This window comes from Osmerus eperlanus, chromosome 6 (genome assembly GCF_963692335.1).
Source record: "Osmerus eperlanus chromosome 6, fOsmEpe2.1, whole genome shotgun sequence".
Taxonomy (NCBI): domain Eukaryota; kingdom Metazoa; phylum Chordata; class Actinopteri; order Osmeriformes; family Osmeridae; genus Osmerus; species Osmerus eperlanus.
In genome coordinates this window covers 7,667,266-7,679,780 of record NC_085023.1, presented here as the reverse complement: position 1 = coordinate 7,679,780, position 12,515 = coordinate 7,667,266, and the positions used below count along the sequence as shown (strand labels likewise).

Genomic DNA, 12,515 nt, shown 5'->3' with positions numbered 1-12,515 from the left:
ATTAATTAGCATCGGCATGAATGTGGTCCGCTTAGACAAAATACACTCCGTTCCGTCAGACCAACGCAAATGTACCTCAAGGTCAAACGAAAATAGCAAATCAAATCAAAGTTAAAACTACAATTCTAAATATCGCAAGAATGCGATTTATATGATGGCTTATATACAATACAACAACCAGACATTTAATTGACACGTGTAATACAAAAATATTGTATAAAAGTATACCGCGGTTGAAACGGTATAGCCAAATCTCTCCCGGTAGACACATTTCTACCGTTGCACGGTATATACCGTCATACCGCCCAGCCCTAACTGGCAGTGTATAAACAATTTTGTATTTTGCTCAATTCTACTCCAAAAACGTCAGGGATGACTGTTTTTTTGTAGAAAAGAGCCTGCTAAAGATAGCCAGTATCTCAGATGTTTCAAGGCGAGCCTGTTTAGAGCTAAATACTCTTGCTCGACCCTGGAATCCAACCAGGTGACTTTGCATGGGTCTCCAACACATTTGGATTCAAGTTCAAGTAGTGACACTGCATTTCACAGTCAAAACTGAAGTCTGTATCAAGTGTAGATGGAAAAAGCTTAATTTTTCACCACTGACATGGACCCTTTCTTCACTTTTACAGGTCATGCAGAGGCCTGCTCAACAGAGTGCAACAGAGCATGCTGAGAGCAACAACAGAGGATGCTTAGTGTAACAGAGGATGCAACAGAGGATGCTGAAAGCAACACAGACCCCTTGCTGGACTACCCCTCTCTAGCTGGACAGCTTCTCTTCAGCCCTGACCCCAGGACAGCTTCATCCAGCTGGCCTGCCTGCCTGCAGGCCCTGCTTGCCCCTGCCTGCCAGCCCTCCAGAGACAGTCACCCCACAGACACAGTAGCTCTGCAGACTGCTTTTTCTTGAGGACATTGATGAAAAAGGACAAACCAGCATTTTTTACTTTGATGAAAGTCTAAATGTTTAATCCTGTCCATGTCCCAGTAAGTGATGAAACCAGTTCAAGTGATAGACTTTTGACCTGAATCCAATGATCCACTCAAGAGAAGTACTGCTTCTTGGATGATTTGTGCTCCACATCAGTACATCTCACACATTTGCCTTTGTTTCCATGGGATTCATGGAATTGCTAGTTTCTGCTCCACCATTTCCACCATAGTGTAATAATACATATAATTTAGGACAGCAATTACATTTTTGTGTTATCCTTTCGCATTACACACATTTAGTCAATGTTCTTAAACCCGATTATTGTCATTTTACCATACTGTTCATATTGAACAGACATCAGTGTTTACTTGGAAAGATTACTGTATATTTCCACTTTTGATGTCCATCGTAAGTTTGGTCTTTAATTTCATTTGGAAGTGGTATTAAAAGGTCTTAAAAAGTCTTATATTTAACTTGTTTATACCTGTAGACACCCTGTGAAGCCCCCCCCCCCCTCCAGAGACAGTTGGTGACAGAGAGGTGCAGACATTAAGTTAAACATGCCTCAAGAGTAGTGTAAAAAATAGAGACTAAATGTAAATGGATGTTGAAACTCAGTTATCTGAGTTAGTGCATGTCAGTTTATGCAAAGGTAGCCTTTTAAACCTCTCGGTAAAAAAAACATCTGATTTGATTGTAACTCTCTTTTATACATTTATAGTTGGATTTGACATTTAACAGACATTTAATTCATTTAGCAAGTTGTTTAACTCAAACAACCATAACACAGTACATATGGTATACAAAGCTGTAGTCAGATTTGGGGAAATCATTAGCTTGGATGTTATCTTTACATATAGATGGGGTCTTGATGATGATGCGCACGCAGCTTCAAGGCAGAAAGACGCGTTCCATTTCACTTTTACTGTACCCTACACTTTTAATGTTCCCGCCATCCCCCCATTTTTGAATAAAGTTTAGCCAAGCTAACTAACATTGTTTTTAGCTAGCTTGCATTACCATTCAATTGCTAACAAAACATTAGTAAAAATAGCTTGGCAGAACTTGTTGATTAATGCAGTAGACTCCGAGACCTTAGCGCGTCACTAGCATCTCGTCATATCACGCAGTCGGAGCACAGCTAGATAATCAACGTCAGCGCTCTTAGGTACCCAGCATGCAGTGAGGCATGTCAAAAAACGCAAAGACTTGTGGAAAATAGTTAGGTTACAACAGCCATGCGAGGGATTTCAGTTGTTGTGTTCGTTCAGTTAAATGTTTGTAATGTTATTGTTTGTTAGTTAATATAATCTTGTTGGTCACCCTGAGTGTGCATGTTGTGTAGTTTAATGGGAACAGAGTGTCAGCTTCTTTACTATCACAAGCAGTACTCTCAAGGAGCTGATTGTGGGCCATGCCCTAGCCAAGTTGCCTACGAGGTTATTCTTGATTGTGGATTGACTGAGGTTCTGGAAAGAGATCTACTCAAGAAGAGAGTCAATAGCTGTGATTTTCAAGTGATCTTTGAGAAAGTTTGAAAACAGAGTTGTGGTTAATATGTTTTGATTGTGGGAGGCAATTTTGGACTACATCTAAACCTTATGCGGCTGCTGCAGCATTTCTCCTTTGGCGTGACCTGCGCTGGGAGAGAGGGAAACAGCATGGATGGGGATAGTGTGCGGGCCGGGCAGATGTCTTTATATAGGGTGAAATGGAATGAGAAATGCAATACAACATTTCTGAAAGGGGTGTATTTATGTAAATGTCCACATTGCCTCAATATCTTTGTGTCAATACATCAAATATCATTTTGACTGATGGTTTTTCAAACCTTATTGGCTTCAAGGTGACATCATTCTGATGTACCATGCGCAATTTCATGCAATTTTACCTTGAAATGTCAACCGTTTCTTAACCTTTGTCCCAAAGCTGACCAAAGCTAATACTCTGCCCTTTCTATTCATAAAATCTCAACAGTTGGTGTGTAGCAGAGAGGATAGAGAGACTGGCTTGTAACCTTATGCTCATGAGTTCAAATCCCCATTCAGCCTATTGTTGTTGGCCAAACATAAAGTAGTTTTGCTCTCTTGTTGTCCAACTCTTGATCTTCTACAATGTACATTTTTGTAATATTTTGCCATTTTGCGGAGGAACCCGCATCGCTGCTTGCAGCTATATTTAGTTTTATTATTGTTTTTTGGATTAGAGAGACCGCGGTAGATAGATTGCGGCTAGTCTGGGTTGTTTTATGTTTTGGAAACTGCAAAGGCAGCTCGAGTCTAAGCCGGATTCGAGATACCGCAAAGACTGCGGCATATGTGTTTTGATTCCCGCAAAGACTGCGGCTTGTATTTTGTTGAGTTACATTTTGGTTTTTTTCGTATTTGTTTTATTTTTTTAATTACTTTTATCACTTGTATTATTGTTTTTATTGATTTTATGTAAAGCACATTGAGCTGCAATTCTTGTATGAAATGTGCTATATAAAGTCTTATAATTATAACATACAAAATATGAAAAAAGGTAAGTGGTAACAAAAATGTCTTCCTAAATGGCGTCCTAGTACAATTTGACGATTGCCACTTTTTTCTTTTTACTAGCATGTGTTGGTCAGTTGTTGGCTTCTACAGACCTGATCATAACGACCATTTTTTTTTAATCTAACTCACAACACAGTCACACAACCACAATGGACCTGACCACAATACTTTATCTAACTGCATACACAGTTGGATTACCGTATTTTTCGGAAATAAAACCGCGGTTTATACCCCGATTTTAAAATGTTCGTGGTGGTGCAGTTTATATTTCGAAGCGGCTTATAGCATGTTTTTATAACAAAACAACAGCAGAAACACTTTTTTGGTGAATGCTATTTAACCCGTTAAGGAGTAGCATCGCACATATGTGATCATTCGAATGCGGGTCTCACAGCGTAACGTCGCATATACCATATTTCTTCAAATAAACGCTGCAGCGTTTATTAAATAACGTTCATTTTTGGTGCAGCGTTTATTCGAGGGCGCCGTTTAATTAGTAAGGGTGATCTCGTACATTGTAGCTGCAGTGCAGCCATAGACAACTTCGTTGCTGGCATTTTGATAAATGAATCATGCTGCTAAAAATGCAGGTTTCATTTACTACCGCTGACCTCCTTGTCTATTCTTTGTTTGTCTATGAGTGCGGCAACTCCCTTTCTCATTGGCTATCAATTAGGTGTGCGTTGGTAGTACAACTGTCTCAAATACAGGTGTTCTACATTGTGTAGAAATCTGAAGCAGCATGCCTAAATGTTCATACACGTTAGCTTTCAAACAGAAAGTTATGTACATGTGTAATAAATACTGGGGTTTAATTTAACCAATTAAATAACCGTTTTCAGATTTTTTTGGTGCAGCGTTTATTTGAGGGCTGCGTTTATTACACAACGTACATTTTTGGTGCGGCGTTTATTCAAGGGCGGTGTTTATTCGATGGCGGCATTTATTCAAAGAAATACGGTATGCGATTTCGAACATTCCAAATGAATATTTTCCGATGGACAAAAATGCCACAAACGCTTTAGTATGCCTTCAAAATGTACTAATGAGAAGGCTAACAAGTAACACTAGCATGGTAGTAGCATTGCTACGAGTATTATGCTAGCTAACTTAGCCTGGAAGCTAACTAAAACTAGCTACTGACCGTTTCGGAAAAATAACTTACGTCTGAAATATTTAGAACTCAAGCGTCTAAAGGTAAATATTAGTTCAATGGCATGCTGTAAGATCGCCTATACTCGTGCATTGCTTGGTAGGCTATCATTGTTTCCGTATCAAGTGCGGAATATATTCCAGTGAGGGTTATACTCAGATTTACAAACACAAAGCTCCCATTCTGATGGGATGCGGTTTATAGAAAATTATGCTTATTTTCCCAAAAATACGGTATACTATTCCAAAATCAAGAAAGGGAAATCAAACAAGATGGGTACTCACCTTCCCAGAGTCCAGTGCGGTGATGACCCAGACACAGTGTGCATTGTTCTCATACTGGACTGGGTAGTTAGGAGATGTGATGAATCCCCTCGGTCCCCGTAGGTTAGAACCACAGGTTCTTGCTAAGAAAGACAACACAAGTGTTTTTGCTAGTGGAGAACACTGACAGGTTAGAATGACACATTCTCACTTGAATACTCCAGAGCCAGGCTCCTCTGTTTACTAAACAGTAAATGTGTTAGTCTTATCTACTGCTTAACTGTTGAAATACAGTGAGAGGAATCAATGGTGAGATCAGCAGAGTTGAGCGTGACCCTTGCCCCAGAGAAATTAGCAAAAATTATGAATTATGAAATCTCTGAAGACTGCACTGCAAGTTTGTTAATTACCAGTCAGAGGGCTCTGATGAGCACAGGAGAATCAACGCATCCTTAATTACAAGTGTGAAAAGTTCTATAATTAACTCTAAATAATCACCTGGGATCCAGAAAACTATGGATCTCAGACCTCTGCAATGGAAGGCTTTTAACTCAACACGCTTCTGCCTGTTTGGAGTCTGCCCTATACACTGCAGTGTGTGAGTCTTATTAGAATGATACTCTCTGGGTTTACTAGTGATGCTGAGGCTAGAGGTGTCCGAGACAATCAGGAACTTGCTGAAGTCCTGCTAAAGAATTGTCAAACATGGTTACTGTGGTTCCTGCTGCCTTGACAACCCTTGTTCTGTTTCTATTTGACTATTGTCATCTGGAGGACAGTGTCCTCTACAGTTTTCTTCCACTTTGCCTCTTTTTTCATCCTTCTCAAACATTTCCTCATCCGTTTCTCACTTTCCTCTGCTCCAATTCATCTGGCCTGGCCTCAGTTCCCTCTTCTTTATTTTCATTTCTCTTCCCTCCCATGTCTGGCCATTATCTCCCATCCCCTCAGGTGTGCATGTAAGCTGGCTTTATCCTCTGTCCCTGCAGTAGAGAGCCTATCTATGCATCCATACCTTTCATCACAGCAAGCTTAATTCCATTTGCCATCAGGGTCACTCCATCATATGCTTTCATTCTGTTCTGTTTGAAATTATCTTTAATGGATTTTTTCGCAGAACTACTTTGCTCTATGCATCTCTGTTTGGTTCTTTTGTTGGGTTGATCGGTTGTTGTGACAGCTGCAGCGTTCCATCTGTGTGCTACCGGTGTAAAAGGACAGGGGTTGGTAGGTAGCTGCTATCCTATATCTGTGATGCTTCTGTTGCATATTGCTCCCAGTAGGAGCTGGCATAAATGTGCAATGCAGAGCTGACAGGTTGGGAGCTCACTCCTTTGGTATTGATCACAGCTATTAACACTTCAAAGCCGACAGCTTGCAGTTACTGCCTCTCACAGATGGCAAACAGGAACAAACAAGACTACACAGAAGAAAAAAGAGAAGTACTAATGACTTTAGATCATTAGGTCTGGAGATCTTCAACAGAGCCATGGATGGTCTAGCACTAGCATGCAGAAACTCAGCGGCTTTGATCTGGCGTTAGGACAGATAACAGTAGGCAGCAGTCACAGCAAGCCACTGTCTGCTTAATCGCCCAGCTACCCTCCCCAGACTGACTAACCCTAACCGCTCCACAGAGCCCTTCCAAACTCAGAGCCTGTGGCGTGGTCCGTCTGCTGTAACACGATGTGACATCATCCCTACAACAACCGTCTGGCTGGGAGACAGGCCTGACTCACACTGACTGGTGCAATAAAGACTGTCTGCTGCTAACTGTTAGTGCTCTGTTACTGACTGTTAATGCTATGTTACTGATGATTTACATAACTTTAATTACTGACTGTTTAAGACCTCTTACTATTATTCTATGATTGAGAACATGTGTACATGTGTGTTTGTGTGTGCATATTTACTCACTACGGCAAATGGGTCTATGGTCGCTCCAGGCTGCTAGTGTCTCGGTCACCCTCTGGCAGGTAATGCTCTTCGACCCCTGCAGCACATAACTGTCATCACAGGAGAACTGGATACTGGCTCCAACCCTGCAACACATATACAAATATGTTGTGTACAGCTATCCTTGCGGGGACTCTGAATTCAGTCACATTCCAAATCCTTATTCTAAATCTAACCTTAAATCTAATCCTCACCTAAACCCAAAAACCTAACCTGAACCTTAAACCTAAGCCTATCCCTAGCTCCTAACCATAAAACTATCCCCAACTCCTAACCCCAACCCTTAATGTAACCCTAACATTAATTCTACCCTAACCTTAAACCTCCTAAAAACCCATAGAAATAGCACCTGAAGTTGTGGGGACAAATGCATACACTCCTTGCTCAGTTTGCATGGACTGATATGGTGGATTTGGAGAGGGGTTTTACATTCAGACTGACAATGCAGGATAACTGCAAGGCAATCTATTTGTATCTTAACTGAAAGGCAGCAGGGATTCTAAAACATTAAACAATAGCTTTTATATTCCATCAAAGTCTATTCATAGTTTTCACGTGACATCACGTTCCAAGGGGCACGCCCCCTTGGAGGGCAAAAAAATACTTTCCGCTGCCCGCCACCCATTATAAAGTCATACATTTGCTTAGAGTCTGTTGCTTTTGTGTTGCCAAAATGTCGGATAGTTGTTGTTCTATCGGATGCAGTAATCGAAGAGGAGACAAGCTTGGGCTGTGTTTCTTTAGAATTTTGTCCGATAAAGAAAACCCAGAGAGGAGGAGATTATGGATTTGTGCCATTAAACCTAACGTTACCTCTGTCTCCGGGGAGGGCAAACAATGCCAGCCGTCCAAATATACACGTATTTGCAGCTAACACTTCATCAAAGCGAAGCACAAGTAAAGTTAAACACAAGTATATACAGGTATCTTAATTATTATATTTTTAGCCATAAAACACATCTTTATGTAATCGGTTTGACATAGTTTGTTGTGTATCGAGGTGACCAACTGCAGTGGTCGTAGTGAGTTAAAGTTTGCTAGTGAGATAAATTGTTGGGTTGTTGTGTTAGACGGGAACACTTGCAGTTTGTGTCCATATCTTTCCTTTTCTTTAGCTGAGAGGTGATCCAAAGAAACGTGGGAAGGTAAATTTGCCGGCTTTTACTGCGTCTCAACGGTGTGAGCCGCTATAGCCAGCAGCTTTCTGCCCTCCAGGTCACCGAGCATGTCACGTGACTGAAAACTATGAATTGCTCTTTACAGAGCCTATATCTGTAGAGTATATTAGTATAGTATTATAGCAAATGCTTCACAGTACAATCTAGTCCTATCAACACTATTATCTGCTATCCAATTATTCTAGCCATAACCAGTTAATGCATATTAACATAATTGTGTCTCATACTTTGAACATCAGCAGATAATCCATAGGGGACTTTATAAATAAACCGCTGCTCAACTATTTCCCCCCATTTGTTGTTTTGAAGTAGTTTTTCCCCTGTGTCAATTCTTCTATTCAGCTGCATGGTGTTTAATGGTGATGACTAACTGTGCCTTCTTATCTCTCACCCAACCACCTTATCCTACACGGTCCGATCAACTACTGAGCAAAAATTTTAGCAGTTATTAATGGGGATGTTGAAGCTGCAGGAGTTGAAGAATCCTCTGCTGGTTCTCCAGAAGAACCCCTACTCCCATCAGTGCACCTGATAGGGCTACAAAACCTTTCAAACGGCAACTGATTGAAGTAAAATACATTCTGGAACTTACTGGAAGTCGGAACCCATCCTCCTGCCGTTTTCTGGAATCCCCGGGTCAGGACACACATCCCCAGCCAGCCCTGATTGGCTCACTGCAGACAGAGAACGTAGGTTGCCAGCAGGAAAACAACATCTAGGATCAAATGAACTGGGGGGAGACATCATCTTGGTGGAAGTATTGACAAAGTACTGCTGATGCTGAACTAGATGGGTTATCAATCTGAAACGGAAGCATCCTTAACAATTCTAGTGCTGGCCTGAGGACAAAGTCAGTGTATTTGCCTGTAGTGTGTGTGTGTGTGTGGTCAGTGCAGTGTGGCAAGGCTGAGTTTGGCTGTTTGATCAGCTGTCATGTCCTTCTGTTTGATCTGCTCTTCAAATGCCAGCCCTCTCATTGGGCATCTCACTCTGGTCGAAACCAGATCCAAAGAATGACCCTCAAATACTCCTTTGCTCCTCATCCAGGAATGAACCTATCCCTAACATAAGATGGCTAACGCTGGCACCTCAAGTCTTGTAAATGCCCCGTCACACACAGACAAAGTTTTCAAAAATACATTGTAAGTTAAACATCCATTAAAAATATATACTTTAGTATTTGGGCAAGTAAACGTTTTGCACAGAACTACAGCAAATGTAACTAGAGAGGGTACAATTTCTGGGGAAATTGTAGGGTGTGCTTGCTTGCGTCGGTTGCACAGGGGTCCGTTTTTTTTATTACATTTTTACTACTGATATTTCTGTATTTTATATAAAAATGCATACTTATTATTTATAAAGATTACATAGATTTAAAAGCATTTTTTTTGCTGCTCATTTACAACTGAAAATACGAGTGAAGTGTAGAATGAAATAGATGTCTTCTCATTTCCCCTGCAAGAGGCAGCCTCATCGTTGAATCAAAACGAATACATTTGGCAGACCGGTGTAAAAATCGACCTAATCTCTATGACTTAAACGTCCTTTTAAGTTTTTCCCTTCTCGTGATATTTTCATGCATTTAGCCTACTCATTGCATTCATTCATTAATAAAGAACCCCCTTTGAAGATTATTCTACGACGTTACCGGCAGTAGAAGATGGAATCGCGATTCAAACAGTACCATCTGCTAACTGAAAATATGCCCCCCAAAACGTAAATAAGATTGACATTTATTTAGTGGAAAATCGCTCATTCACAAAAAGCTCGCTGGTAGCGATCATTGTCAGTAACAACGCAAAATGCGATATAGCCCTGTGTGGAGAAGCTGCCCCGGTAAATTGTACTACTACGGTACAGTACTTGACTACTGCTGTGTTCGTCTTGGTAGCGATTGCGTTGGTTGAATTGGATTTAACGTTCCGTTGTACGGTTTAGGCTGAAATTAATTATTTTCATGAACAGATTGACAAAGTTTAGGCTGTGGCAATGAAGTTCAGGTTAGTAGTTAGATAGACTTTTGATTTAAGTAAGGGGAGTGCCGAACATGTTCTGTCGCCGTTTGACTTCCTACAGCTGTGTAGATGTTTTTGTAGTGTCTCGCGTAGGCTACAGCGTTGCAGTGATACACTGGATTGAAAACACAGGTAATGATAATTTCACCCACAAATAGTTTACTTGTAATCTAATGTCATAATAAATCCTACAACGAAAATGTATATGTGAGGAATGTTTATTTTAACGATTGAAAACAGATACATCATAGACCACTGTAATATGTGTTGCCCGGGCAACACAGGCTAATGTCATGATGCTAATACTTCAGTGAAATAGTAGACTACTGTTTCCGAAAGTAGATGTACTTCCTTAATAATATCATCTTATATTGTACATTACACATCACAATTGTGTGTCATATCACAAAGTAAAATGAGTAAATAGTTATCACCCTGGCCTCTTTGCTTGTGGCGTTTCTGCAGCTGCCTTGCAGTAAAGCTATAGTTAGCCTAGCTATCCCCCAAGTTAACAGATGCGAAACGAATGTTCTGCCAAAGGTAGTCACGCGTGTTTTCGTGACGTTAGTGACGTAGTGACGTTAGTAACGTCAGTGACTGTGGCTAGCAAATTAGCCACCTTTAGCTTCACTTTTCGCCACAAAAACTTAACTTGAGCCTAAACTATGCAACGGAACGTAAATCCCAATAGAAGCAACTCAATCGCTACCAAGACGAAACTTTTGACACCTAGGTTGTCTATGTAGGCCAAATATTGACAGAGTTTTAGGGGGGCAAAAAGAAATTTAAAAAATAATAATAAAAATATATATGTGAGAGAACAAAGGTTGTGCCCTTGCCGAAGGCAAAGCACACCCAATAACTAGAATTACAGCGACATCACAAAGCTATAGATTATATAGGGTGCATTATCTAGTAAGTCGCAAAATGTTTGACCTTAAATGATCATACTTAGACCTACAGTACCAGTCAAAAGTTTGGACACAGTTTCCCATGGGAAAATGTATTCAATAAATGAACAGGCTCAAAGTAGTTTACAAATGTAAGTACTTCACTGGCTCGCCTACTTAAATGGATAGACAGTTTAAATTCACTGCTTTGGTCTGATTTGGTATACCCTTACTGTAGATCCAGGGGACCATCCACAGGGAACATTTCATTTCCCTGGCTGGATATAACAATTGAAATCTAGATAACATGCTGGTATGTGGAGGGAGGGGCCCAATTTTAGCCAATTAAATTAAATTAAAAAGTTTTTTGGGTCATTCACTTTTGCCATATCGAACCAGAAAAAAGAAAAGAAAGTGACCAGATGTCTAAATGTCTGAGATTATGTTCAGCAGTGTCCAGGGTGTATAGGTCTGTCAGATTGTGTTCAGCAGTGTCCAGGGTCTATAGGTCTGTAAGATCCAAGGCCATCATCTACATATCACTGCATCAATATCCACAAATCCCTTTCCATCTAAGGTTTTATAAGATTTACACACTATGTTAAGGATTGGAGTTATGCTACCTTTATGATTCCCCGTGCTACTGCTTCCTTTGTGTCTTTCACATGCCGTGATATTGAAATAAAATTGTTTATTTGACATCAGCGTCACAAAATCATGTACTTATAATTGCCGTTTGTGCATCCATACAGGATTTTCTATCTCCATAAATCACAGGCATAGTTCCATATTAGGCACGGGGCCCTAGTGCTCCACACTCAGCCACTCTCAGATGCTAATTGCTACTGCAACATGCTTGGTGAAGCATAGCATTGCACAAATTTTTAATGCAGTTTAATGTGCTGTTAACCTGTGGATTATTTCCTCATAGCATAATAGATACCATCAAGGGTGTCCTTTCTGAAAACACATTATGGAAATGCAGCAAATAGCCAGGCCAACTCTGAAGGCTTACTACAAAGGTAAACAACCGATTGGGCTGTGAGATATTCAGCACACAAGTTTGTGTTTCCTGTATGCCTGTGTGATGCATATGTGCATACATATATACCAGTGTGTGTGTGTGTGTATGTTTTGTGTCTGTGATTTAAGTATTTATGCTACTTACACACTGCGTTCTTATGGTTTGTATCTTTGCTTGGAAGCATTTTCACCCCTCTGGACTTGAGCTCGATGGCCTTCTTCACTGCAGCCAAAGAAAGCGTAACACATTAGAATCCATTAATGTAATTAACAAAACAGCCTAAAAGCAAAAGCTGAGAGGATCTGTGTCACAACATGCAAACCGCTCCAAGAAAAGCATTTGCTTTTTCTCCCTCCCAAGTCTTTGAAGCTTGTGGTGCTGGAGGCACTCTAAGTGATACAGAGCATGTCCTCCAGGTCATTACAGAGACACCCCATCCTACACACTGAAGCTGGGGGCAGCAGCCATCACTTAGGATGACATTTTACTCTTGCAATAAATACTGCAATTACCCCTCAACAGTCACAACTCTAGTGGAGGGGCAAGGTGAGAGTGGGGG

General features: G+C 40.7%; 1 protein-coding gene across 1 annotated transcript in view; it reads right to left on the bottom strand.

Moving 5' to 3' along the window:
* Window positions 1-12,515, bottom strand: part of LOC134022079 (CUB and sushi domain-containing protein 1-like) — a 522,528-nt gene that overhangs the window by 295,404 nt on the left and 214,609 nt on the right. Inside the window, exons 7-10 of the mRNA XM_062463297.1 lie at window positions 12,101-12,178; window positions 8,620-8,701; window positions 6,811-6,935; window positions 4,915-5,036 (exon numbers count right to left, since the gene is read on the bottom strand). Coding sequence (XP_062319281.1) covers window positions 4,915-5,036; window positions 6,811-6,935; window positions 8,620-8,701; window positions 12,101-12,178 — 407 coding nt within the window. The remainder of the gene's footprint in view (window positions 1-4,914; window positions 5,037-6,810; window positions 6,936-8,619; window positions 8,702-12,100; window positions 12,179-12,515) is intronic.